The 27,776-nt window shown below is 33.2% G+C and overlaps 3 protein-coding genes across 4 annotated transcripts; 2 read left to right on the forward strand and 1 right to left on the reverse strand.

Annotated features, from left to right (window-relative positions):
* The first annotated feature begins 319 nt into the window (after nt 1–319).
* On the forward strand, nt 320–13,180 carry LOC105345690 (endoplasmic reticulum transmembrane helix translocase). The gene is made up of 25 exons (XM_011453945.4): nt 320–605; nt 958–1,047; nt 1,363–1,553; nt 1,836–2,064; nt 2,221–2,397; nt 2,650–2,779; nt 3,017–3,199; nt 3,354–3,491; nt 3,702–3,822; nt 4,140–4,291; nt 4,769–4,944; nt 5,250–5,360; nt 5,880–6,005; nt 6,140–6,245; nt 6,449–6,558; nt 8,058–8,150; nt 8,286–8,382; nt 8,684–8,754; nt 9,276–9,413; nt 9,531–9,648; nt 9,984–10,180; nt 10,391–10,533; nt 10,980–11,091; nt 11,334–11,477; nt 11,629–13,180. The coding sequence occupies exons 1-25, from the start codon at nt 348–350 to the stop codon at nt 11,734–11,736; spliced, it is 3,519 nt and encodes a 1,172-aa protein (XP_011452247.3). The 5' UTR covers nt 320–347; the 3' UTR covers nt 11,737–13,180.
* LOC105345691 (V-type proton ATPase subunit G) lies at nt 12,441–15,960 on the reverse strand. Its single transcript, XM_011453946.4, has 3 exons — nt 15,823–15,960; nt 14,625–14,725; nt 12,441–13,339 (listed from the first exon to the last, which is right to left on the reverse strand). The coding sequence occupies exons 1-3, from the start codon at nt 15,902–15,904 to the stop codon at nt 13,172–13,174; spliced, it is 351 nt and encodes a 116-aa protein (XP_011452248.1). The 5' UTR covers nt 15,905–15,960; the 3' UTR covers nt 12,441–13,171.
* On the forward strand, nt 15,954–27,544 carry LOC105345692 (RNA-binding protein RO60). 2 transcript variants are annotated; one of them, XM_011453948.4, is made up of 9 exons: nt 15,954–16,093; nt 17,137–17,660; nt 19,751–19,968; nt 20,248–20,399; nt 20,532–20,658; nt 21,667–21,933; nt 23,731–23,793; nt 24,577–24,746; nt 25,370–27,544. In XM_011453948.4, exons 2-9 carry the CDS (start codon nt 17,150–17,152, stop codon nt 25,500–25,502), a joined length of 1,641 nt encoding a protein of 546 aa, XP_011452250.3. In that variant the 5' UTR covers nt 15,954–16,093; nt 17,137–17,149; the 3' UTR covers nt 25,503–27,544. The 2 variants fall into 2 exon arrangements, with proteins under 2 accessions (XP_011452250.3, XP_065931394.1); XM_066075322.1 differs by having other exon boundaries at nt 15,956–16,093; nt 17,141–17,660.
* The last annotated feature ends 232 nt before the right edge of the window (nt 27,545–27,776 follow it).

Consider the following 27,776-nt stretch of genomic DNA (forward strand, 5'->3'; position numbering starts at 1 on the left):
TGACCTTTAATGAATTTAAACTTCCCCTCCTCTAATTTTCTCCAATTTATTTACACTATAATTATTGGCTCTGGCACAGAAAGTGAAATTGCAAGAAATGACCTTGACATGGAAATTAATGCGCCAAAAAACAATTAACTTCATGGAAGACAGAAAAATGGTAAACGAGTCTCTAAAAGAAATGACCCTGACATGGAAATTACTGTGCCGTGACAAAAAGAAAACTAGATATTTAGAAGAAATGAAAAATGTCCATCATGTTATTTGCTCGGGTTCGAGAGTCATCCTTTTTTTTTCACTTCCAAGCTTCAAATTGACTTCGATTGTTTTCAGATCTCATCATCATCATGGCTGGTCCAGCCTTGAGTGAGGATATTCAAACGATAAGTTTTCATAATCTACGGCCTCTTTACTTACACGGAACAATTGGGCCATTTTGTATATTGTATTTGTTATGGTTCTACTGCTGGACAGTAATTTATGGCGTTGAGAACTATTTTGAAGCCGGCTTGATTGCGCTTGTCGGCATTGCCTTGTTGCAGATTTTAGCGATGCTGTTTTGTGTATGGTCTGTAGATTTACGTTGTTGGATGACATGTTCAAAGGTATTTGAATAAAGATTTTAGAATTTTTAAAAATGTTTGCAGACATAAACTTAGAATGGTCATACATTTCTTGACGTTTCATACAACAGATGGTAGTTCGAATTTCCTTTGTACTGATATTGCATGAAGTTTAACCTGTGTCAATTTGCCAAAACATTGAAGTAAAGAGATAACCCATATCCAAAGAAATATATATGTTTCCTCTTATAAATTGTTATTTAATATAGTATCTAAGATAGCAATTTTTAGTAGTGATACAGTGATCGTCTTCTTTCTGTTTGCACAGCTTACTTATTGATAAAATGAAACTAATTTTTTTGTGCTAACCTTTTTTTTTTAAATGTTAACTTAGGTTAAACATCCAGATGGTGCAGAATGGTTAAAAGTTACACCAACGCCAAATAATGGGTCAACTGAGTTTGTCAAACTGCACAGAGAAAAGGTAAATTATGTCTTCCCATACAATACATAATTTAAAATAGACATTAATTTACTTTTAAAAACTCAGTTGTTAATGAGGCTCTCCCAAAGCAATTTTTTTAATGTTTATTTTTCAATGTCATTAATCTTTGTTATTTTTATAACAGAAAAAAACCCAGTAAAGATTTAGAATGAAACTACAATTTTGATATGATGTGATGTTCATATTTAAGATCACAGGAAAATAAAAATTAGATGTACAGGGATGAATATGTAGTATAGTTTACTGTATGATTAGTTTTCATCTATAAGAGATTAAAAATTTCTACACTTTCAGGGTGATGGAAAACATCCAGATCTATGGTTTGTATATCAAAAGACTCGCTATGTATATGACAGAGAGGAGAAAAAACAGTTTGTTTCTGCCCAGTTTCCAGTGAATTTATCTGTCAATGAATATATGGATTGGAAGGGCTACCAAGAGGAAGAAGAGTTAAAACAAGCAGAGAAGAAATATGGGAAAAACATGTATGATTTACTTTTTGTAAATGAATGAACATGCTTATTAGCTTTATTTGGACAGATTTTTAAGAACACCAATATCAGTTGAATTCAATTTTCCTTCTACCAATACATCAAGTGTTTGAATCTGTGAAGTACAAATGTCAATTATGAAAAAAATACATGTGCTTTTTCTCTCCAAACATTATTGGTATTCTTGTGAGAATACTGTATTCTTTGCAAAATTTTATGCTGTAAAAATATTTGAATTTTAAGTGCAAATATTTATTAGGTTTCGTATTGTTTTAGTATGGAGATGGATATTCCACAGTTCATGGAGTTATTTAAAGAAAGAGCTACAGCTCCTTTCTTTGTATTCCAAGTGTTTTGTGTTGGCTTATGGTGTCTAGATGAATACTGGTACTACAGCATTTTCACACTGTTCATGTTGGTGGCATTTGAGGCTACCCTTGTGCAGCAGCAACTGAGAAACATGGCAGAGATTAGAAAAATGGGAAATAAACCTTACTTGATACAGGTAAAGCCTACTGATACAACCTCTCAAGGTCTTGCAAAAATTGGATTTTATGTAAAAAGAACACATAAAAATGGGAAATATTTAAACTAAATGACTTAAACGAGATATTGTATGTACATAAACTGATAAAGACAATAATATGGATATTTTCTGTAGGTCTACAGGAATAGAAAATGGAGGCCAATATTAAGCAACGAATTGATTCCAGGCGACTTGGTTTCCATTGGTCGATCTCAGGAGGACAGACTTGTGCCTTGCGACTTGTTGCTGCTCAGAGGCCCGTGTATTGTGGATGAATCTATGTTGACAGGGGAATCAGTGCCTGTTATGAAGGTATGTATCTATTAATCTATCATGAATTTTAAGTCTGTGAATTCTGTTGTTTCAAAGGCAGATCTACATGTACATTGTAAATAATAGAGGCAATAAATTTACAGGTACGTCAAATTGTAGGGTTACCTCCAGAGCAGTCAGTTTCCTCTTGGGAAATTTGTAACCATGTACCATTTCAGACAAGATTTCGTTCATGTAATGTGTTTTGCAAATGTACATGTAATTGGAAAAGATATGCTGTTGACATTGTAGGAGGCACTGGAGAATTTAGACAGTCATCATGTTCTAGATATAGAAACAGATGGAAAACTACATGTGTTGTATGGAGGGACCAAAGTTGTTCAACACACACCACCCAGTAAAACTGGACCCGGAATGAAGAGTAAGCAATCAAACAAAATGTTAAGTTGCACGGGTTTTAAGTACACTTTCGAAACCATTTACATTGCAGGGCTTACCATACTTATTTAGATACAGGAATTGATCAGAATATATGATGATATTTATATACTAGTACTGTATATATTAAAGCATGAATTGTGATAAAATTATTTCATTGAAGAATGCTTGATACTGGAGGTCATAGATATATGTACATGTATTTATTGGGTTATTGTAGCTGCAGACAATGGATGTGTGGCTTATGTCTTGAGACACAGCTTTGGAACATCACAAGGCAAGCTGTTGAAGACAATCCTGTTTGGAGTAAAGAGGGTGACAGCCAATAACCTGGAGACCTTTGGTTTTATCCTCTTCCTCCTTGTGTTTGCAGTCACTGCAGCATCTTATGTGTGGATTGAGGGTTTGTACTCATTGAACACTTATTGTAACCTCTATCACAGTTTTCTTTCTTCCTGAAGCTTTATGAATGAAAACCCACTATTTTGATATTTAAGCAATTGGTTTCTTTTATGATGAACTTAGTGGGTGCTTAAGTTTGAGTAATTTTGGTGCAGGGACAAAGGACCCCAAGAGGAACCGATACAAGCTGTTTCTGGAGTGTACACTGATTCTGACCTCAGTGGTACCCCCAGAGCTCCCGATAGAACTCTCCCTGGCTGTCAACACCAGTCTGCTGGCTCTCACCAAACTCTGTAAGTTCACCACTTAATATTGTTTATTGCTAGAATGAACATCAACAAGGAAAAGATAAGAAATGATGCATAAATTTCTTACAGTTGGTTAATTTTTTTTTCATTTTATGACTTCTGTACATGTTTTACAGGTTATTTCACATGTTTCTGTTCATGCCATTTTTTTATTCAAAGTACAACAAGCAGAATCTTAACATTTTTGATCTTCAGATGTATACTGCACAGAGCCTTTCAGAATACCATTTGCTGGGAAGGTGGACATTTGCTGCTTTGATAAGACAGGGACACTGACAGCTGATGATTTAGTGGTGGAGGGCATCACAGGGCTCAAGTAAGGGCAGGGGTTACGTTTAAATGTATTTTTTGGTTGTGTTTTCTTGTAATTATTAGGTGAAGCAACATGTATTTATCAATGTTTGTTTATTGTAAATGTCGAAATAATATCTATAGAATCTTTGGTATTTAGTTAAAGACTTGTAGTTATCAGTGCATTAACACAATTGTTCATAAAGTGACCAGATACACTGTCTGTCAGAAATTTTAAACTTGCAGACTTTCAGACATTAAGAATTTGTCCTTTATACTGGTATTTAATTTTAGGATTGGGAAATATTTACAGTAATCTTGAGTTGAGTGAATGTATTTCAGTGGGAAGCAAATGATAACAGCAGCTGAAGCACCATTAGAAACTGTGCATGTCCTTGCCACATGTCACGCTCTGGTTCATCTGGAGGATGACTTGGTGGGGGATCCCCTAGAGAAGGCGACACTGAAAGCAGTGGAGTGGAACCTCACTAAAGGTAAGAAAGCTGTGTTAGAGCACAGAAAAAAGGCCCTTGTAAACCAACTTTCAGGATGTTCGCAAGAGCCTCAGTGTCGGGGATATTTCTTGCCGAGAACCAGTCTTTGTTGTATGGTTGTTATAACAATATACGAGTTTAGATGAGGCTTGGTAGTGAACAATAGTTGTTGCTAAATAGTTTATCGGAAGTGAATCACGAAATAAAGTAGCCGCAAATAAAAGTTGGTTTACATTATATAATACTGATGTACAACATATTGAAGTTGTTGTTATTTTGAGTAACCGTTAATTAAGACAATGTTTGATAGAATGTTGGTTTCTAGATGTTTAATAAATACAGCTTTATGTACAAATAAACATTTTCTGTAAGGAATATTTACCATTTCTGTTTTATGAACAGGAATGAAAAAGGGAAACCTTTAAAAAATAGAGAAATTAAGAGAATATATATCATTATTACTGATTGGTTCTCCAGGAGAGTCGGTTGTTCCCCAGAAGAAGAAGACACATGGTCTGAAGATTTATCACCGCTTTCATTTTGCGAGTGCTCTAAAGAGAATGTCAGTGATTACTGGACACACAGCCCCTGGTTCTTTGGAAACGGAATACATAGCCACAGTAAAAGGAGCCCCGGAGACCCTGAAGCCAATGGTAAGGTTCAAAACTTAACACTGGAACCAGTTGTGAGATATAGAATTTAGAAACTGAATTTTAAACAACAGTTAACAGGAAATAAGTAAAAAAAAATCTCTAATTGATTTACCCAGGTAATTCTTGAGATGTATTTTCTTGTACATGAACACGTGCTATTTTAAGGTTTTTAGGTGTATGACATTTTCTTCCAGTTATTGGAAAGAAAAATAAATGTATTCATAAATATGAAATTCTAAGTATTATGAAACAAGTATTATTGATTAAATTATTCACTATTCCATGCTCTAATATTTTTATTTTAGTTTAAGGAAATGCCTGCTGATTATGATGATGTATACATGGAGATGTCTAGACGAGGAGCAAGAGTTCTTGCCCTTGGATGTAAATCGTTAGGAAGTCTATCCCATCAACAGGTAACCTCAATAATATTCATTGACTGAAATCATCTCTCTCTCCAAATTTTACTAAAATTTTCAATCTATCTCCCCTTGAAAGGATGGTTTTTAACTTTATTATAATTGTCAATATTTGAAAATGCATGACTCCCAAATTTGAATGTATAAAAGTATTTAGGGGGATGTCAGATAATATTTTTTGAAAATTATGCAAGAAAGGTTGCACATGTATGGTATACATATTTTCATGTTATATTATTTCAAAGCAATATAATTGAAAATCTGATTCATTTTATATCTTTTAATGATGCATTTTAATTCATGATACTGATATTTTAATAAAATTATTAAAATTACTGACATCAAGGAATATCAAACTTTATGTATATTTAAATTTCACCTAAAAGTACAGTATGTGTAGTACATTGTATATTGATATAAGTAGTTTTTGAAGTTTATTCATTTTATTGCACCAGACCTTGGGTCATGTACATTTACATGTTTGTGAATTCAATTTAAAGTTTGATGTCGCTGTAGGTGAGAGAAATGGCCCGGGATGAAGTGGAGAAGGACCTACAGTTCTGTGGCTTTGTCATCATCTCCTGTCCCCTCAAGTCTGACTCCAAGGCTGTCATCAAGGAAATCAGTCAGGCTTCTCACCATGTAAGAAACAATTGATCTAATCAGGTTGCTCTTCTGTGCCTTTTATTTGACTGTTCATTGTTGTTGTCAATGTCTTTAACTTGCTTTAGTGTTAGATTGTTATACAGTTTTCTTTGCACGTTTCTTTTAAATAGGTTGTAATGATCACTGGAGACAACCCGCTCACAGCCTGTCATGTGGCCAAGGAACTCAAAATGACCAGGAAAGAAATGTTGATTCTAGAAAAACCCAATGCTTTAGGTATTTGAACCACTTCCATTGTATTGTAGGGTGTACAGTTCTTTTATATTTAAATTACTAAATGCAAACCCAGATCATTTTCAAAACTCATGGTTAATTCTCTCTTTAAATCTCTGTATCCACCTTCAGTGTTATTTAAAAAATATATACTTTATCGAATCAACAACAACAAAAATAAATCATTTGTTTGTGATTTTTTACAGATGGCTCCTGGCACTGGCAGTCTATAGATGACAAAATAATTCTCCCTCTGAAACCTGAGTCCCTGAGAACCGAGGTCCTCCCCAAATACGATCTCTGTCTCACAGGAGATGTAAGTATCTGATGGAGAAATGTTGAAGGACCAGCATTACTGATTAAGGAGTAGCAAAACATTGTTGATACCTATTTAAATGCAAAGAATTAAAATCAGTGTGAAAGCGCAAGAAGCCCGTCTTGCAGATTTTAAAATCTTTTTATACCCCCACTCCGAAGGAGAGGGGGTATACTGTTTTACCCTTGTGTGTCTGTCTGTCTGTCTGTCTGTCCGTCTGTCTGTCTGTCAGTCCGTCCGTAACAAAAATTTCTGTCGCATTTATCTCAGCAACACTTTATCGCAGATGCTTGAAATTTTAACACAGTGTTTGTTAAGGCATGCCATATCATGGGTTATATTTTTGTACCAATCGGACATCAACTTCCTGTTAAATGACAACTTTGCTTATTTTTTTCAGCAACTATTTATCGCAGATGCTTGAAATTTTTACACAATATTTGTATAGGCATGCCATATCGTGGGATATATTTCTGTACCAATTGGGTGTCAACTTCCTGTTAAATGACGACTTTGTTTATTTTTAGCCAAAATTTTCAAACAAATTTCCGTCAAAGATTTCTCAGCAGCTATTTATCGCAGATGCTTGAAATTTTAACACACTATTTCTTTTGGCATGCCATATTTTGGGATATATTTTTGTATCAATCGGACGTCAACTTCCTGTTAAATAATGACTGTTTATTTTTTGCCAAAATTTTCAAACAAATTTTCGTCAAAGATTTCTCGGCAGCTATTTATCGGAGATGCTTGAAATTTTTACACAGTGTTTGTTAAGGCATGCCATATCGTGGGATATATTTTTGTACCAATCGGACATCATCTTCCTGTTAAATGAGTACTTTGTTTTTTTTTTAGCCAAAATTTTCAAACAAATTTTCCTCAAAGATTTCTCAGCAGCTATTTATCGCAGATGCTTGAAATTTTATCACACTATTTGTTTAGGCATGCCATATTGCGGGATATATTTCTATACCAATCGGATGCCAGCTTTCTGTCAAATGTCGACTTTGCTTATTTTGCATATTCACATCAGAGCGGGGTATCACTAGTGAGCATTGGCTCACAGATATCTTGTTTTATTTTTTGGACAGATGTAAACAATATGAAACTATGATAAAAATTTGGCATTCATGATTTTATATTCTCACGATTTGATGATAAGCAGTTGAATCACAGAATTAAGTACTCATGTAAAATAAGGTATCTACAGAGTTTTTAATGGAATAATGGATCTTTCAAAGAATTTCAATTGAGCATGATTTTTTATGACATAAACATGTACTGCCTTTGAGTGCAAATAAATGACACAAATTATTGTATTGGTATTACGTCTTTAAAAGTCTTCAAATGGTAAAACAATCTAACACACTTTAAGCAATGAGAAAAATGCTAACTTTTTATTAAGATAAATGCTATCATATTTAGATGGTATATTGGTAGTTCATTTGGTAAATTGTCCCTGGATATGTTAGTATCTATTTTAAAATTTCTTTTAGGCAATATCCTATCTGCAGACGCAAGATAAGAAATGTATGAAGTCTGTACTCCCTGCTGCCAGAGTGTTTGCTCGTGTGTCACCTAAACAAAAGGTAAACATCCCCTGTATATCTGTCCATCATGGAAAAGAAATTGGACATTTTTAATTGTCAGATCTAGTATAGTATATGAAAGATTTATCTATATGAAAGGGCAGAAGCTTAAGCCAATTCTTTCCTGAATTGTAGGAATTTGTGATAATCACCCTGAAGGGTTTGGGATTTACCACATTGATGTGCGGAGATGGAACCAATGATGTAGGAGCGCTGAAACATGCTCATGTTGGTAAGAAATTATAAAGATTTACAAATTTAGAAATGAAAAGGTGGAAAACTTCCTACCTGGTTATTGTTTTACAATACATTGGTCAATTGGATGACTAATGTTCTTGTATTGACTTTTAAATGAAAGTATCATAATTTACCATTCATATTTCTATGCATGAAATCAAGATACAGTTATAAGTTATAACTGTATCTTGATTTCATGCATAGAAATATGAATAACTTATAACATAGCTGTTTCATGAGACTCCAAGGACTTTACTGTACTCATGTTTACTAAGACATTATGAATTACTCTATAGGTGTTGCTTTGCTTGCTAATGCACCAGAGAGGCCGATTGAGAGGAGGAGAAAGAGGGAGAAGCAAGATGAGGTACATGTACATTTTATCTGTGAACTGCATTGCTACTTTTTTTTGTGCAAGATATATTTGCGAGATTCATGAGAGTCTTGTTGTCACGAATTATTCGTGCTGCAAACCTTTCTTTCTGTTTCGGTGTAAAGACAACAGTGTGAATAAGGCCTGATCATAAAAATATGTCAATGTGAACCAGTTTCTCTCTGTTAAATCAAGAAATAAAGTTGTCGAGATAAACTTGGTTTACAGTAATTGACAAGTTGAATTTATGAATTACTGTGGTTTTATTAATATTCGTTGAATACCAACTTTCGTGGATTTCGTTGTTTAGTTGATCCACGAAACTAAATGTTCATCGAAGTGCAATTTCTATTAACATTTTGTATTGATAGGGTCATTGGCCACGAATTTACCTATCCTTGAAACTGTGATTTTCACTTCATCGAATTGATACCCTTGAATATTAATGAAACCACAGTACAATCTTTTTAATATCATTCATTTTAAATTTTGGAAATGTTTAACAATTTTTTCAGGGAACTTCAGTGGATGGTGAAGCATCTGGTCCCAGTGACAGAGGAATGCCCCCTGGTATGAAAACTACTGGTAAATTATCGGGACGTGCTGCTAAAGCAAGAGCAGTGGCAAGAGGAGACAACTTAGCTCCGGCACAGGTAGAACACCTTCATATTTGAATTATGTAAATGCAGTGTACATCAAATTATGAATCATAGACATCATCATTCTAAGTCAGAGTCATAAAGTTTGACAAACAATGCTTGGTTTTACAGAAAAAGTTAGCCAATATGATGAGGGAAATAGAAGAAGAGGAGAAGGCCCAGATTGTGAAGCTTGGAGATGCCAGCATAGCCTCTCCCTTCACCTCCAAGCTTTCCACTACCATGTGTGGTAAGAGTTCACAGCTTGGAATTCTTGCAATATTCCTTTTTATGATTTGATTGTGGATTTCTCTGATAGCATTTCATAGATCAAGCCATCAATTGACAAGTACATGTACCGGTATATTAAGCTTTGTCCATATTGGCCAAAATACCCTACATTTAAATTTTCATCTCAGCTTAAGATTCACATTCTTACTTGTTATGCAAAAAAACAATATTTTTGCTCTGTCAGTTTATTGACAGAGTAATTTTCACAGTACATGTATTATCTATAAATACAGGTACTGTATATACCGGGTACTGTGTAAAAATTTAAAACAGGAATTGTTTTCCTACTTGCAGTGTGCCATATAATCAAGCAGGGTAGATGTACCTTGGTGACCACCCTACAGATGTTCAAGATCCTGGCGCTGAACGCCCTGATCCTAGCGTACAGTCAGAGCGTCTTGTACCTGGACGGCATCAAGTTCAGTGACAGTCAGGCCACCATGCAGGGTCTGCTGCTGGCCGGCTGTTTCCTCTTCATATCTAGGTCAAAGGTAATCATTGGTTCCATTATGGTTTAACATGTATATTTTTTACCCTGAAAGATTTTAATTATGGCTTGTTTATAAAGAAAATGAAGGTGAATTCCATGTTAATTCTTTGTAATACTCAGTAACTTTAATACAAATTTGAAAATATTTTTTTTTTTTAATTTGAAGTGTGTTTGAATTGTGATATAAAAAATATACTTGGTATTTTTACAGCCTTTGAAAATCTTGTCCAAGGCGAGACCTCTACCCAACATCTTTAACATATACACATTATTGACAGTGTCTCTACAATTCACTGTCCACTTCTGTTGTCTAGTCTATTTAGTGCAGGGTGCCAAGGCCATTACTCCTCCTAGGTATGCAATTGATTTAATAATTTTAAATCTAAGTTAAAACAAAAGGTCTACATTAAATTTTATCTTGCTTTGTTCATGTACATTTAATTTACAAGCACAGAACTTGTATGGTAATTTTGATTTTCAAATGAATAGCATAAGTTTTCTTGCTGTTTCAAATTTATGTTTGAGCAGCAGCCTTTTTGCTTTGATATTAGAATTGCTGATTTGCTTTATTTTCCAATATAACAGTGATAAACTAGTTAACAGTGACTTATTTTTGTGACAGACAGAGCCTGTGGAGATAATCTTGAACAAAAGTAAATCAAAAACATTTGCACCAAGAATTATCTTCACTTGACGGTTCTTTTGAACCTAATGAAATATTATTGCTGATGAATAAACATTATTCCAATTTATACTCTGAACTTGTGTTTAATCATAGTTTTCATTTTATTAACTTGTAGGGAGGACGAATTTGTAGATTTAGAGGCAAAATTTTCCCCAAATATACTAAACACAACTGTGTACATTATTTCAATGGCTCTTCAAGTTTCCACTTTTGCTGTGAACTACAAGGTAAGTTCATCATATTTTAAGCCATACAAATACTTGTATTCACTCTTTGTTGAATATTGCATGGAATTGACCTTTTCAAAAGTAGAAAGTACAAGTATATTAAATAAATAGAAATGTTTTGTTATCCAGTTGCTAGTACCATGCATATATTGTCACTGTTGGTTTATAAATCATTCATTTCAACAATTGAGATGATTGGTTAAGATAAAAAGTGTATTAAAATAATATTTTTTTTTGTAAAGGGTGAGCCATTCATGGAGAGTTTGTTCAATAACAAACCTCTGCTGTATAGTCTCGCTTTCTCCTGTACTGCTATCACCGCACTAGCTAGTGGAGTAGTCCCAGATATAGCAGATCAATTTGAAATAGTTCCATTACCAACAGAGGTAAGACCAGTTAGACAGATTCTGTTTTCTACTTTTTTCATTAAAAAAGACTGTTCTCAACCATTGATAATATCAATTTAATTCTAACAATTCAAGGATTTAGTTCAGTGAAGAAAACTTTAAAGCTGAAAATTCTGTTTTATTTTTTCAGTTCCGTAATACAGTGCTACAGATTCTAGCAGCAGATATAGGTGGATCATTCATCATTGACAGAGTGTGTTCTTACTTATTTGGGCGAGGAAGTTTACGACGTGTATAATGTTATTTATTGAATTACAATTAAATGTCGGATGTTGTTAATGGGTGAAAATGAATCATAGGGCGTCATGTTCCCTTTTAATTTAGTCCATCATTCCAGTGTATTACACACTACATGGTTAAGCAGACTAATGTCACCTCACCTTCATTCAAATAGTTATTGGAGCCCTTTTGTTGCAATTTTCTTGATATTTTAGATATTATGCAGTGTATGATTGTTAAGGATACAGATCGAATGTATGGTGATTGTTGTAGACAAAGTAAAAATGAAGACGTATCAACTGTGTTAATTGTTATTTGGAAGAGACAAATACTGTGGAATCATTAGATTTCGTGGTGGCTCAATTTTCATGGAATTCGCGTGTACCTCTTATCCACGAATTTACATCCTCCACGAATTAATAAACTGAAGTAATAAAGCCATGTTTCCTTTTGTAGATATAAGAGAATACACGAAATTACATCCCCACGAGCCTGTAAAATTCTAGCAATCCACGAAAATTAACCCCCACGAAAATTAATGATTCCACAGTACAAGGAAAGCAGAATAAAATGCTTGTTCCAAGTCCCCACCATCAGTGACCTCAGCTCTTCTCTCGTAGATAGTGAATCACCTTTGAGACAAGACATGATAGTACATGCTAAAATTCTTTCCTGAACCATTATAAAAATAGAGTGACTAATACCGGAATAACAACAAAATAATTTACATTTATCATATATTTTACTATGTATATAATGCAAATGCTACAATAATGTTAATTTCTAAAAATCATAATAAATTAGCTTTCTCACAAACAATTTCTTATCTGTCTAGAACTGAAGTGCCAGCACAATATATTTATATCTGGAATGTTTTGTCCGAGTGCACTAAATTAAATGTTATATGAATAAGCACTTTTCAACTTTTGTTTCATCTCCTCACAATGTTTGATATTACATAATGCTGTATGACTAGAAATAATCTAATTTTTTCTTCTCTCGTTTAAACAACCTCACTTGTCCACACAGACAATTGAATACATTGAGATATTAAGTTCCGAATACACACAACTCTGCATACAATAATCATGAAAAGAAGTCAGTGCTTTCTACATGATACCTGACACTAGACCTGACAAATGGATACATTCATAAACTACCCCATCATTACACTGTACATGGATTACTGTTGGTTTCTTTTCCTATCAATGGTTTTATTATCATTAAATACAGTACAAATATCAGACTCGAACAAATGGTATAATGGATTTATAAACAACAGCATTACCTAGCGTTAAAAACAAGAGTATACAAAAAAAATAAATTGTCGAAAAGCCATTTAGAGTCAGCACTAGTTCCTTATTTTTATCGGATGTAGTTCATTGCTCACAGTAATGATAATAAAACCCTGATGGAAATAGTTTCCCTATTGCTATCACTAAGCACCACAGCGCTCATTTCTTCCAGTTTTCGTGGAGCTCGGGTTTGATATCCAGGACAATGTCCAGCAGTCTCTTGAGCGCCACCTCCTTGTTCTTGGACATGTTGGTCTCCAGTTCCTTCAGCTTGATCTTGGTTGTGACGTCTATCTTGCTCTCCATGTCGCCCCGTGATCCAAGAACCTGTTAAAAAACAAGCACACAGTAATCGGTGAACATTTTCATTTGTTTATCATTATAAGTACTCAAGGCAACAGTTTTGTTCTAGTGCATTTGTATTCCTGCCTGTAGAGTGTAATGACTTACTTCAGCGTTTTGTGTATTCCATGAACAAGAACCTTGTTTAAACCTACGTTTGGCATCTATCCTTAAAGGGCTGAATAAAATAGTCATGCATTCATTTATAGTCCTACTCTGTGTAAATGGATTTGCAGCAACTGCATTAAGATTTTGTCACAATGGCATGTAACACAAGTTACTTCCCTTTACATTTATAAAGTATGATTGAAATTCACGAGATTGACAGATATTCACAGAACTTTCATACTAGTTATTTTTTACATGCTTTTTTTAAAATGATGTTTTTCTGATTTGTTTCTGAATTTTTCTTAACAAGTACAAAGTGAAATTGCAAAAATACCTGTATTATTACCTGTATGATATAAGAAATTGAAAATAATGTGACTCATAATTCATTCTTTGAAAGGCAGTATAATAACATGTAAGAGTCCATTAAAATGCTTTGGGCCCTAAGGAGATCACTCAAACTCTCAATATAATCGTGGTAGACATTTAAGAGCTTGTGTAGTCTGTCCCAAGTTATTGCTTCTATCATTTTTTGACGATTTTAAATAAAAATACACATACCTGTAAAAAAAATAGTTGAAATCGATAAAAGGGAAAATATCCAAGATATTTTCATTGACACATTATCATTTATCATCAGGAATGAAAATAAATTTCTTACGGAGATTTTCACCATTCGGAACTCACTCGGAATATATATCGCATTAATATTTAATATTATCATCTGCGCTAATTTCATGGCTAATGCAAAGCCAATGGCAAAGCAAAATCCTCGTAGTCTTTCTATTTTGGGTTGTGTATTGACACCTGTAGCGGTAAAGGGGCGTTTCAAAACGAATAATTGGGGCATTTCTCATATTAGTGGATGAACAGAGTAGTTTAAGCACAAAGGTATTTATGATTATCAAAATATCAAGCAAAAAGTTGTGGGAGCAAAAACTTGTAACAGAGTATACATGTAGTGAAAATTTGCCCCTTGATATTTAACTAATTTCACACGCTTTGACAACACCCCTTCAAAAACAGTTTTATTTAATGAACTGTTTGGTTAAAATTAGAGAATTTAAACAATTATTAAACAATTATTAAAATGTGAACAAGTCTTTCTTAAAATGCAGAATATGAGCTAACATGAAAGTAAACTCATTGCGCGACCACTTACTGATTGTTCATATTTTTTGTACTGTGCCTCTCTCTGTGCTCTGTATTGTTCAATCTCTTGCTGTGCTTCTTCCTTGGCCTGCTTTAGACGCTTTGCTTTACCTAGAAAATGGTAAAATCAGTTTGTTTCATTAACAGGAATGATTACGGTATTTAAAAACCATGTTAAGAAATAATACATCAATTGACATTTTTTCCCAAAAAATGTTTGAAATTCATCTACCGGTAATTTTATTAATTTATTATCAAAACTTTATTTTTAGTTTATACATCATTGGGTATACCATAGTACACACTCTTAGATTTCACAACAGTCCTTAAAACTTTCTACCTTCCCAATCTTGTATTCTTATATACTCACTGTTTTATTTCTTAAATCTTTTAATCTTAATCAATGACTCCTCTTAATTCATGAACATAAGCTAACCATTTCATAATTGTTCAAGTTAGAGCATTAGACACTTCTCTGAACTTTTTAGGCAAATGTCTGTGCAGATGTTTTAATAAAAAGTGGTAACGGGTATTCTTTGTCACTAGCTGGTTTTGTTAATGCACAAAAATAAAATATTTGCTACCAAGAAAGGGGAATTTCTTTCTAAAAATATTAATCCACTGGTGGACAATGGCCTACATGTCTCATTGAAACAGCTTTGTCCCTCAAAAGTCAAAACTGAAGCAAGATTTGAATTTCAACTACCATTTCAATGGCTTTAAATGCGTCATATTTTTGGTGAGATTTTTGTAATGAACTTCATCCTTCCATGGTTATGGTACAGAATTTGGGTGAAATCTGATGTTGAGAGCCAGCTTTTGAATTTCCACCTTTCATACTGGATTGCACTGAGGTGCTATCCCCCAAAATGGTCCACATTTAATCAGAACGAATAAGTGTTAAAAGGGCCTCTGATCAGTGAGAAAAGAACGTTGAAGGGACTATCACTGAAGTCCCTCATAATTAGGCTAAACTGTGATAATTTCTTGACAGTTCAGGAAATGTTGCAATGCCTATATGAAAATACGAACAAAAACCAGCATTTTTTAAAAATACTCCATCCTCTTAATCGAGGTTTGATGGGTTATTACATGATTAAATATCTCGTCAACGGAGGAATGTTGATATACAAAAATAACATTTACAGCTGATCAACAATTACAATTCGGTAGTTTTTAAAAGAATTCATCACAATATATAAATTTACGTTTTCTGGCATCCGACACTTTTTCTGCCGCTTGCTTTTCAGCCTTTAAAAGCTGCTGAATCCCGGTAGATTGACTTGCCATTTTTCTGCTGTCAGATCATGTGATTTTCCAAGTGTCTTAGTCACAAATGCGCTTGAATCAATGAACACACAAACTGATGACGAACTACTCATCGGAAATAGAAACTGGCATACAAAGAATTCCACAAATAATTTCAATCATTCCATTTCGATATTTTGGGGTTTCGCTTGGTTGTCCAGAGATACTGAGGTAATCAATACGTTATTTTCCCATCCCTTTCCTAACGCATGACTTTAATAAGCTATGCAATAATTATTTATTGACAAATTCACCTTTAACTGTTTAAGGTGAAACCATGTGCACTTAGACTGAATATGGGCTGTCATTATTTTATCAAGTTTCTACTAATGATGCTTCTCAGCAACTATTTAGGAGAGACAAATGCTTAATACTATATTTGTAATTCTCATTACAACCAGGGATGTATATGTCTCAATTACAATTAATTTTTATGTTGAATATTTATTATATTTATTGATTCATCATGAAGCTGGCACACTACCATTTTGCCAAAAAAAAATACATTTTAAAATTGGTTGTTTAATCCTTTTAATCAGGGATGTAATTCTTCTAAGTCCATGCATGATTTAATAAAAAGGAATTGTTTAATTGAAATTTTCGTATTTAGTATATATATATATATATATATATATATATATATATATATATATATATATATATATATATATATATATATATATATATATATATATATATATATATATATATATATATATATATATATATATATCGCTTGAATACAATGAATAACAATTACACTAGATAATATTTTTATTTTAAAAGCAATTTTTCGAAAAGTGATATACCCGGTAATAATTAATTATGAACTTTTATTCAATATTTTGGGATTTTAAAATTACTGCATTTCATGGATTAAAAAACCCACCTCACTCAGAGAAAAGTTGACATTGTCTTCATTAATTTGATAATGATGAAGAAAATATTTTGTGGACTAATTGCATAATCCCAATATGACCTACATAAACTTGAAACAGATATCCGTTTAAAGCAACCTTTTCTTTGATATTTTCAAATTTCTAAATAACATATTTGGTTAGAGCAGAATCTTCAAATTTTAGTTAGACTGTAATATATAAATTGTACATTTAGTAGTAATACATATAAATTGACAATCAGATAAAGCGGAACCCTCTGTAACCAATAATGCACACTTTTTGTAAAATTATTTATACACTGTGTTTCGTCTGCAGATAGATCCCAACAATGGCAAATGTGCTTGAAGAAGAAAGTTTCCAAAAATTAAGACAATGGATCATTCTCTACAAAGATGATGGGGCTTACAAGGTAGTCTCTAAAACTTTTAGCAGAGAAAAAGCATCATGTGTGACACAACTTCTGTCAGATGGACATGGAAAAGAAATTTTGTCTGTGATGGAGCAATGCAGTTCCTCACCAGCTCTGATAGACAGAGAGCCTCTATTATTTGCTTATGCTTTATGCTGCAAATCAACGGATAAAAACACAAAGACCCAAGCAGAAAAGTTATGTGATAAAATATGTCGGACACCTTGTGATTTTTTTCAGATGTTAAAATTTCACAAGAATTTCTCCATAACAAAAAGCTGGGGAAGATACTTCAAAAGACTCATTAGTAGCTGGTATCACAACCAGGATGCATATCAACTAGCTCGAAATGTCAGCAGAGAAGTGAGTTACCTTGGCTGGTCTCACAGAGATGTTCTTAGGATGGGTCATCTGAAACCAAAGACTGATGGTTTGTACCATATTTCATTTACATGGAACATTATATTCACCAAACATAGATTGTGCAATTTTGTGTGTCAGTATCAAGCAATTTTAAAAGTTTTAATATGGTTAATAAGTGATATCTAATGTAATGCAAAAAGTAGTTTTATTACAGTTACTCTGTGTCAGTATCTGTTTCATTTTATTTGAAAATTGAGAGTATTTAAATGAGAAAATCAACATCTGCTAGTGGAATTATATGTACAATTTTCACCTGCTTCTAGCACTTGATAATATTTCAACATCATTTAAATATGCAGCTAGTAGTTTTGTGAGACTTACAATCTCTTCATGATATATGTGAATTAATATTTCCTGAACAAAAATAGGTTTTATTAGTCTGAAAAGAAGAAGCTTTAATATTCCAACCGAAGGTTTCCATTCACCAAAGAAGACACACATAGCTTGAACATTACACTCACAATTTGTTGTGCACTTCCTGTGAATTTTTACCTCTAAACATTCCAAGCAATTATTTAGCAATATTTTACCCTCTTTGTATGGCATACTGGCAACATTTGAAAGCAAGTATTGTAAAGTAGTGTTTTCTCCTAAGGTCAACTCAATACGTTCAGTGATGTATGATATTTCTTGCATTGTCTTTGTGCAGCTCTAAGTAAGCACTTTGAGAATGAAGTACTAGTAAGCAAAAAGGCAAATACACAATGGTTGTAATTCTCTTTGAGGCCCTGATCTTCTGGTATTGCAGTTTGTTTTGGCTAGACAGCTACACCTGGTGATAGGGAGTCAAGGGAACACATCTGTTGCACAACAGCAGGGGGGCAAGCATTCTTGAAATGCTTCCAAAGCTCTCACAACAATGAAATTAGCATTGCAGGGTAGCAATTGCATCCACATGTCCAAAGACCTTAGGCCAGCAGTAAGGCCAAATATCTCTAGCATTACTCACTGCTCTGTAATGTTTTAAGCATTACCATGGGAAATATAAGTCAGTCTGTCTGCAACAGTTTTGATGTTTAAAAAACTTGTCTGAGAATTGAATAGAAGAGTACCAGTAGGAAAATGCCAAAACAATTCAAAGACAACAATCTCATCCCAGAACATGAATGCCAGGATGAGAAATGCTCCCTTGCTATCTTAATGGCATATATATGCACCTTTGCACTTATTATCATACAATGACCTGTGTGAACTGTTACTTTGGTAATTGCCACTGCATGCATGTGCAGTTACGCATCCCTCTTCTTTAGTTCTTGTTGTGTGAAACAACAGTGTAAAAAGTGAGTTGTAAGGAGGTGATGAATTCTTTACCCCATGTTGATAAATCTAGGGTTATCTGTGGATGACTTGCTTTTTGTGTATTAACAGACATGTTGCATTTGCAGACTCGTTAATCTTAAAAGAAAACAGAAATGACTCTGATGCATTGGCTCTTTGTTTTGATATGTACAACATATTTAGTTTAATTCATTGCCATTTTTAATTGATGACATGACATGTCATCAATTAAAAATGGCAATGTAATGTTCAGAAACTTAAAAGTTGAAAGTAAATGTATATACATGCAGGTATTAATAAGATAACACTAACTGCATACATGATAAATGAATGACAAAAAAACAAAACAAAAGAATTTAAAAGAAAATTATGCAATTGACTGAATTGTCAAGAAATAATACATGAATATTAATTTTATAAGAAAACAATCAAGAATCAAAAATGGGGTTCTGAAGTTTTGGTACTCATTTACCTATGCATCATTTTTTCTTCAAAAAAAGTTATTATTTGCCAGACTATATTCTAGTACTAGAATAGATATTGACATTAAATGCACTGAACACTGCCAAATGATACAGTTGGAGGCAGATTTTAATCTGTTCAGTAACTTCATATAAATGTATTCATTTGTTGATACATTGATTTGATTAAAACAAGTTAAATTAAGCTTCATTTTTAGCAGTAGCTCTATAAACAACAATTATTTTTATAAGAGATAGAGAAGAAAATACTCTGTAAATGATACAGCAATAGCATATGCATGGCAGTGTATAATCAAATCAAAATTCTTAATGTATGTTTTCTATTTGAATTTTATAGAAATGGACCTCATTTTTAAGTATCTAGTCCTTGGCCATGGTGAAACCAAGAAATCCTTTGGAAAGTCAGAGAAGGAAAGCATTCAGAAACTCTTGGAGTTTTTCTCTGCTGTAGACACCGCCAAACACAGTGACGATGTGCAACAAGTCGCCAAGCTTGTGGAAGAACATCACTTGAAAAAGGACCACTTGTGTACTAAATTGCTCAAGCAAAAAGAGGTGAAAGCACCATGTTTATAACTGTGTTTTTGTATGTAGTGTCATTGATTTTTATAAGCCAATTTTTAAGGGGATGGTGTAAGGGATTAGGGTAATCAATTTTACCAAAGCAAGGAATGCTCCCCACATCCTAACCATCCCATACCTCTTCCAATTGATTCTAAGAATTATTAACTACAATGCAAAGATGACAATTATGTATGAAGGTATAATGTATCTCATTTTCATCAGTTTCATACTTTACAAACAAAATTATTAAAGTATAAAATCTGTTTGTAGATTTGGACAGCCTTATTGAAAGACATGACAATTCAGGATACTCTGGACCACATTGGGCAGCTGGCCAACATTGGATATCTGGATGAATCCTTTGAAGGAAGCCAGTTTGTCATAGACAAGCTTTTGAATGAAGCTTTGCTGACAGAACAGAAGTAAGTGAATTGCAATTTTCATACAGTTGCTCAAATCTGATTGAACTTTTGACTGCCATTATTAATGTTTCTCTTACACATCCATGTACAGGGACAGGTTGTGGTTATAAGAATTTACATTCTTAACTTCAGTGTCCAACCATTTGAGATTATCATTGCCTCTAGCTTCTACAAAGAGGGCAAGAAAAAACCAACATCATGGCAGCACAACGAGAAGGTGACCAAAGCCTTGGAAACAGCTCTTGAATACTTGCTAAAGGTACAAGTCTGACATTATTTAGTAATCTTTAATGAAGCAAGAACAATTCTATAAAATCTAGGTGAAGAAAATAATTGAAAATCAAATCAAAGAAATATTATTATTATACAAATTTTATAAAGCGCCATATATAATTTATATTAAATTACTCTATAGCGCTGTACATATAAAAAGCTATTGGCATAAAAAGCTAAGAACATAAATAATATACCTAAATACACCAAAATTAAAAAAAAAAAAAATTGACTCAATATATTATAGTGACATTACAATTTGAAAGCTCATTCAAAAAATATCCACTGCAACAGCCTGCCTCCTTATAATGGCATCTCCTTTATAGCATTTGATTGATTTTAAAAAGCATAAAATTAGTTTAAGATGCTTTATCACTAATTTGATTCTGATACAACATCACTTGGAACCCTTATCATTCTCCATCTGACTTCAACTCCAAAACATTATAAAAAGAATTGATGTCCTCCCTCAAAATTCCTTAATTTATTATTGGAAAAGTTTCCTCATCTGAAATCATGTCTACACCTTAAAATTGGCAAGTTTGACACTCCATGTACCCATACTGTGGAATCATTTTTATTTGTAGGGGTCAATGTTTTTGGGTAGCCAAATTTTTCCTCTTTCGTGGGAACATAATTTCATTGGTAGAACGTTCGGGGTAATTTTGATAAATATTAAACAAATGCTTGTATATATGTTTGTGGAGATGTAAATTCGTAGACAAGGGTTACCCTCGAAAGCCACGAACATTGGTCCCCCACAAACAATTATGATTCCACAGTATATGTATTTATTTCTGAGTCAACATAAAAAAATAAAAATGGAAAAAAGTTTTGAAATGTCCATACACTCAAGTAAAATCTAAATGCATTGAACTAGTTAGTACCAAATAAAAGCTTTAAAAAAAAGAGTGAAATGGAGGACTTATATAAATATAGTAAACAAAGAAAAATCTTTCTACAAATATGAAATGATTTTATAATTCATTTTCAGAATAACTTGAAATCGTCAAATAAACGTTATGTAGTTGGAATTCGTGTTGGGGTCAACAAAAACAAATCATCAGTACGAGGTACGATGGCATTGTCAACGACAACTGCTGCTGCTGGGGTTGCCATGTTAATGACTCGGGAGGAGGAGAAGACAGACGTTGTATTCTTTACGGACACCATTACACCACTGAAGGTTGCCAAGGATACCAAACTGACTTACATCTGTAGTGAGGTGGCTGAACAAGTGAAGAAAGCAGATGAACAGAAGGTGACTAAGTTTAATAACTGTACACTATATTGGACATGACAGAATCCTTTGATGGTAATACAATGTATTGTATCATTTATTAGGTGTCCATGTATGGTACATGTAATTACTCTAATGAATGTACTCCAGTAGGCCTACAAATGATATCCACACAATATCTGTTTAATGGATCGTTTCATTAGTAAGGTTATGTTTGGTGTCTGATTAGTTTGTATTAAGAAGTATCCTATACAAATGATGTTTACTGACATAGGGCAGTCAGACCAAAGATAACCAACAAGAGACCCACAGGCCTTGAAAATCACCAGAGTACTATAGGCTTTAGATTGACATGTCAGAGTCTCATGTTTGCATTTTAAGCTTCATTTTGAAGTCTAAACCCTAATCTGAGACTCTACAAGAATAAAGTGCACAGGATGTTAAAGTAGATTTCCTTAAATAGAACACATTTAATTCAATATTGCCAAGTGACAATTTACCATGTTGTTTTCAAGATTGAGTTAAAACTGTGATGAATAACAAACAGCAGTTACCTTTAATAAAAATATATGTTCAATATATTGTCATATTTATTACCCCCCCCCCCCCCAATACTGAGAGAAAACAGCAAACTTCTGTCCCACATCCTGGGCATTGAATTTCACAATTTAACATCAGGACATAAGGAACATAATATTACCAAAACATGTCTTTATCTCCCACGACTGTGGTGGTACAAAAAAAAATATTGAATCTATACATTTTCACTATGTAGAAACATTTGCCCCACCCTAGGGCCTGAACTCCTAACCCAGGGACCATGAATTTCACAACATAGGTAGAGGGCTTCATGGATATCATAACTATGCATTTAGTTGACCATATTGGCCCTGCCCTATGGCCTGAACCCCTGTCCCAGGGACAGGGGTTCAGCTTTTAGTTTTTCTCAAATATATATGGGAGTAGAGAAGAGGATTTTCAAAGATTTCATTCATTTTTACTACATGGCCATATTGTGCCCACCACAGGGCCTTAAATCCAGACCTGGGACCATGAATTTTACAATTTCAGTGTAGGGCTTCACGGACATCATTACCATGCCTTTAGTTTTTCTCAAATTTATATGGGAGTAGAGAAGATGATTTCCAAAGATTTAATACATTTTTACTTTATGGCCATATTGTCCCCACCCTAGGACCTGAACCCCTGACCCTGGGGCCATGAATTTTACTATTTAAGTAGAGAGCTGCATGGATATCATAACCATGAATTTATTTTTATTTATCCCCACATGTGTGGGAGAAGAGAAAAAAGAATTTTGAAAATTCTTGAGGTGGTAGAGCCATAAAGTTTACAATTTAGATACATGTTACCATAGAGATGCTTCACACCAAAAATGGTCACAATTGGCCATATAGTTTTCAAGAAGTAAAAAATGTAAAATTGTTACATGTAACACACAATGCATGAAGACACACCACAACGGATGGAGATAAATTGCAATAGGTCACCTGAGTGACTCAGGTGACCAAAAAAATCACATTGAAGGGCTTTAATGTTTATTATTTTTTTTCAACAATTGAAACACAATAATAACTAGTAATTAAAATAATTATGAGTAAATACAGCAAAACTCGGTTATAACGAAGTCACTGGGACTTTAGAAATCACTTCGTTATATCCGTAATTCGTTATAACCGTATAAGAAATTCATTAAATTTACATAGCTGGGGATCCAAGATGACTTCGCTATATCCGTGAATTCGCAATATCCGTGTTCGTACTAAACGAGTTTTACTGTATTACCAAATTTTGTAGGAGGAAAATCAACCCAAACCAGAGGTGGATGATGAGGAGGAGGAACAGGACATATTTTATGGGGTAAGCTACAGAATTTAATGATTGGTAGGGTTAAGATCACAGGATTTAATGATTGGTAAGGGTAAATTCACAGGATTTAATGAATGGGATGGGTAAGTCCACAGGATTTAATGATTGTAGAGGTAAGTCTACAGGATTTAATGATTGGGAGGGGTAAGTCCACAGGATTTAATGATTGTAGGGTAAGTCCACAGAATTTAATGATTGTAGGGTAAGTCCACAGGATTTAATGATTGGTAGTGGTAAGTCCACAGAATTTAGTGATTGTTAAGGGTAAGTCCACAGGATTTCATGATTGTTAAGAGTAAGTCAACAGGATTTAATTATTGGTAGGGGTAAGTTAACATGATTCAATGATTGGAAGGAGTAAGTCAACAGGATTTAGTGATTGTTAGGGGTAAGTCCACATGATGTTATCAATGGTTGGGTAAGTTAACAGAATCTTATGATTGTAGGGGTAATGATTGAAATACTGTTAGTGTTCGATTTCTCTTGCATTTAGTTTTGAAACTCGTTTGGTGGTATCATTGTCACTATGTTAAATTCAAAGTCAGATAACTCAAACTTGTTTACTGACAACAATTACCATAAGAATCGCTGATAAATGATTTTTTTTTTCATATCTACTGACTGTTTAGACAAAAGCAAGTTTATTGTTCCCATTGACTGTTTACCTGTGTACAAATAAAAGTTTTTGTATTCACTTGCATGGGAGAACTCAGAATAACATTTGGGCGTTGACTAAACAACTGACCAAACAAAAACAAATTGTCATTTATACAGGTACTTCCAGACCCATGTGACCTGGTTGCTCCCATTCAGTGGGCTACTGACCAAAAGAAAGATGTGGATGTCTTCATTATAGTCACTGATGCCAATAGAAGTACTGGCTCTAGAAATTTAGGAGAAGCCATTGCACAGTATAGAAAGGACCGAAATCTGCCAAACACAAAGTAAACTTTTTGACAGATCCTTTCAAAGTAGACTGTTATTTACAAGTTCTTATACAAATTCAACTAGCAGTTGTAATTTCAAATACATGTATATTTATAATAATTTTTTAATTAAAGCCAAACTTCGTTATCTCGAAACTAAATGGGACTGTCTTTTATTAACTTTGAGATATACGAGTATTCAAGATATTTAGGGTAAAATACTATTTAGGGTAAAAATAAGTGGCTGGTACTTACAAATCACTTTGACATATCCATTGTATTTGAGATATCAGTGTTTGAGTTATTGAAATTAAACTGTATTTAGACAAAATTCAACGCTCATCATTATACATGTACTTAATACCAAAAAGTACCGTAAGCCAATTAACCTCAAATTTGAAACAGAATCTTATAAGATTTGTGAATTAACTTCTTTGCTGTGAACATTTCTTGCAACACTTTTTGTATTTGTTTTAAATTATCTAGTGAAAATTATTTGCAGTGAAAGCACAAAATTAAGTCGCAGCAAACAAAAAAGTTGGTTTGCATGGCTTTACAAGCAGATAGAATTTCTTTATATTGTATGAGTTCTTCTCCTGTCATCTTTATTTCTTTACAATTGATTTTGATTACCTTTGCAGACTAGTCACTGTTGGTTTAACAAATTCCAACATGAAATTTGCAAATCTTGAAGATGAAAACATGCTGGATGTTTCAGGATTTGATGCCAGAGTCCCAAAGGTGATCCGAACGTTTGTATCAGGGGAATATTGAATAGAACCAGCTAGTTACTGAGAAACTAGTCTTCTGCCATATTGTTTCTACTTTGAACAGTCCATAATGAATTTACAAAAGTGATGTATGGATTCAATTTGATGATATCAAGTTCTCAAATATAGTGAAAGAAATTTGATTGAAACATGACTTGAACTTGGTGAATTGGTAAATAGAATATGGTAGCTCTCTTGCCAGTTAAAAAAGTGGAAGGATGAAATTCTAAGAGAAACACACAATTACCAGTATTTTCCCAAGTGAAGACATTTATGAGTAAGTGCTTCAGATATTAAGGTGCATAAATCCTACAATACTCATTAAAAATTGCCTTTGTGTTAATGTTATAAAAATGATTATTGAAAAAAATCACAGTTTCAGTTTTGAGGTACAAAACTTAATAGCATTTGCACTTCAATTTTATACGGGGAAAAATAGAAATTCCAGTGAGAGTTATTTTTCTTAGAGAGGGTCAGTGTACCTTAAATATTGTGCAATACATTTACATGTACAGTTTTACAACTGGTTTGTACTGTATGCATGTATACCTTTTTTCCTTCTTATTGTACTTTCATATGTTGTTGCTGTGGTTTATGCTACTTTGTGGGGAAAAAAATTGCTTTTTTAAGCTTTTACAACATAATTAATGTTGAACCTTTGAGTCAAGCAGTAGTTTAATGTGCAATTATTGTTTGCTAAATGGGGATGTACAACTCCGTTTTTGCCATCAAATCTACTGGTAAATGAGAACTTTTTCAATCCCTCTATTTGGTTGCCTCTTGGCTAGGTTAACTCTATAATTTATTAATTGTACCTTTTAAATTTATAGTTATATAAGTACTACATGTAGTGTATATTAAACAACCATTAAGATGAATTATTCATAATATAATAAAATATACATAGGAGGTTGTGGAATAAGTACTATCTATGTAATTGGTACTTTGCATGCATTAGTACAGTAATCTAGTGGTCCTTTAAGAATTACAATAGGTAATGGCCAATAAGATCATAGATGTAATACTCTCTATTAATAATATTGATGAACAAGTAAATATGAGGTGTAGTGAAACTTGCCAATTATTATTTTTATAGTTACAATGAGTTGATGGCAATAAGAACTAAAATTAAGATTTCCTGATAGTTCCCATTGAAAATGTATGTTTATAAATTTCATGTCTTGAAATAATGACAACATCTTAAACAATGGTTTCTTTCTTTTCAAATTGGATCCTGGAAAAAATTACTTTGGAATTAAAATGTTTAAAATTTAATTTTACCACACTTTTTGAAGGTAATGCAATACAGTGATACCTTTTCCTGAAGTTTTTTCAAATCATGTTTTCAGTTTTAATTTTTAAGTGCAGTTTTATAACTTCAGTGAAATATGTCTCTGCTGATGAGAATCATTTTAATTTTATTTCCTGAGTTGTTATTTAACACGTAAGTGATTTACTCCATATGGTCATTTTATTTAGTGTCTCAAAATTCGATCTTTATGCAAGATATACTAGAGTTTCCCTGCATTTAGAGAATACAGTAGTGTACATTGATTATATACTCCCTTAGTACTGTGCATGTAAGAAGCCATGGATTTACCTCATTTTTTACTTTTATACAGATGTTCCAATTGTTTATGAAAATTGTTTTAATTAGGTAGTATAACATACTTATAATAACCATGTATATACTGTAATTATTAGTTATACATGTATAAGTATTTCTTAAAGAAAATTTTCTAAGTGCTGAGAAAGGTATTAAATAGCATGTTATCTTTGCAATAGACATGAATGAAAATGATATTGTGTAATTTCGTTGTGACAAAATCTCCCTCCATGAAAAGTAAATGAATCTATTGAAAACCTTCCCTCTCAAAATGTGCTAAGACATTGTCTACTTGTATCCATATATATAACTTTTGCACCAAGCAATTAATTTGTCTTTCAAACATGTACATCAGTTTTTGCTTTTTATTATTGATAAAAAGTTACTTGTTGATTTATTATTAATTTCCATTTTGAATAAAGCTTCTTGTCAGCTCTGAATGATAACTGTATTTTATTTTTTTTTACTCTATTATAACAGCTTAGGCCGAAAGTAAGAGATCATAAAGTGACCAAGCAAGAGTTTCACTATTGGATCTTATATTCACATTGAAACTGGCTGCTAGACATCGCACTTTGGTGTTCCATCTTATCCAAGAAACTTGTATAAAGAGACAGAGGACTCTTCATTCTGAGCATTTTACAATACCTCATGCAACTTGCTGTGGGAGGT

The sequence above is a fragment of the Magallana gigas genome, chromosome 2 (genome assembly GCF_963853765.1).
Source record: "Magallana gigas chromosome 2, xbMagGiga1.1, whole genome shotgun sequence".
Lineage (NCBI taxonomy): Eukaryota > Metazoa > Mollusca > Bivalvia > Ostreida > Ostreidae > Magallana > Magallana gigas.

What these genes read in the sequence shown, in the direction of transcription:
- LOC105345690 (XM_011453945.4), top strand. Translation starts at nt 348, where the DNA reads ATGGCTGGTCCAGCCTTGAGTGAGGATATTCAAACGATAAGTTTTCAT. An exon ending in AAGGCCATTACTCCTCCTAG is followed by an intron (nt 10,534 to 10,979) that starts GTATGCAATTGA and finishes ATTAACTTGTAG; the next exon opens with GGAGGACGAATTTGTAGATT. An exon ending in TAGTTCCATTACCAACAGAG is followed by an intron (nt 11,478 to 11,628) that starts GTAAGACCAGTT and finishes TTATTTTTTCAG; the next exon opens with TTCCGTAATACAGTGCTACA.
- LOC105345691 (XM_011453946.4), bottom strand. Translation starts at nt 15,904, where the DNA reads ATGGCAAGTCAATCTACCGGGATTCAGCAGCTTTTAAAGGCTGAAAAG. An exon ending in AGTGTCGGATGCCAGAAAAC is followed by an intron (nt 14,726 to 15,822) that starts GTAAATTTATAT and finishes ACCATTTTCTAG; the next exon opens with GTAAAGCAAAGCGTCTAAAG. An exon ending in ACAAAAAATATGAACAATCA is followed by an intron (nt 13,340 to 14,624) that starts GTAAGTGGTCGC and finishes GTTTTTTAACAG; the next exon opens with GTTCTTGGATCACGGGGCGA.
- LOC105345692 (XM_066075322.1), top strand. Translation starts at nt 15,965, where the DNA reads ATGAACACACAAACTGATGACGAACTACTCATCGGAAATAGAAACTGG. An exon ending in GGTTGTCCAGAGATACTGAG is followed by an intron (nt 16,094 to 17,140) that starts GTAATCAATACG and finishes GTCTGCAGATAG; the next exon opens with ATCCCAACAATGGCAAATGT. An exon ending in CGAAATCTGCCAAACACAAA is followed by an intron (nt 24,747 to 25,369) that starts GTAAACTTTTTG and finishes TTACCTTTGCAG; the next exon opens with ACTAGTCACTGTTGGTTTAA.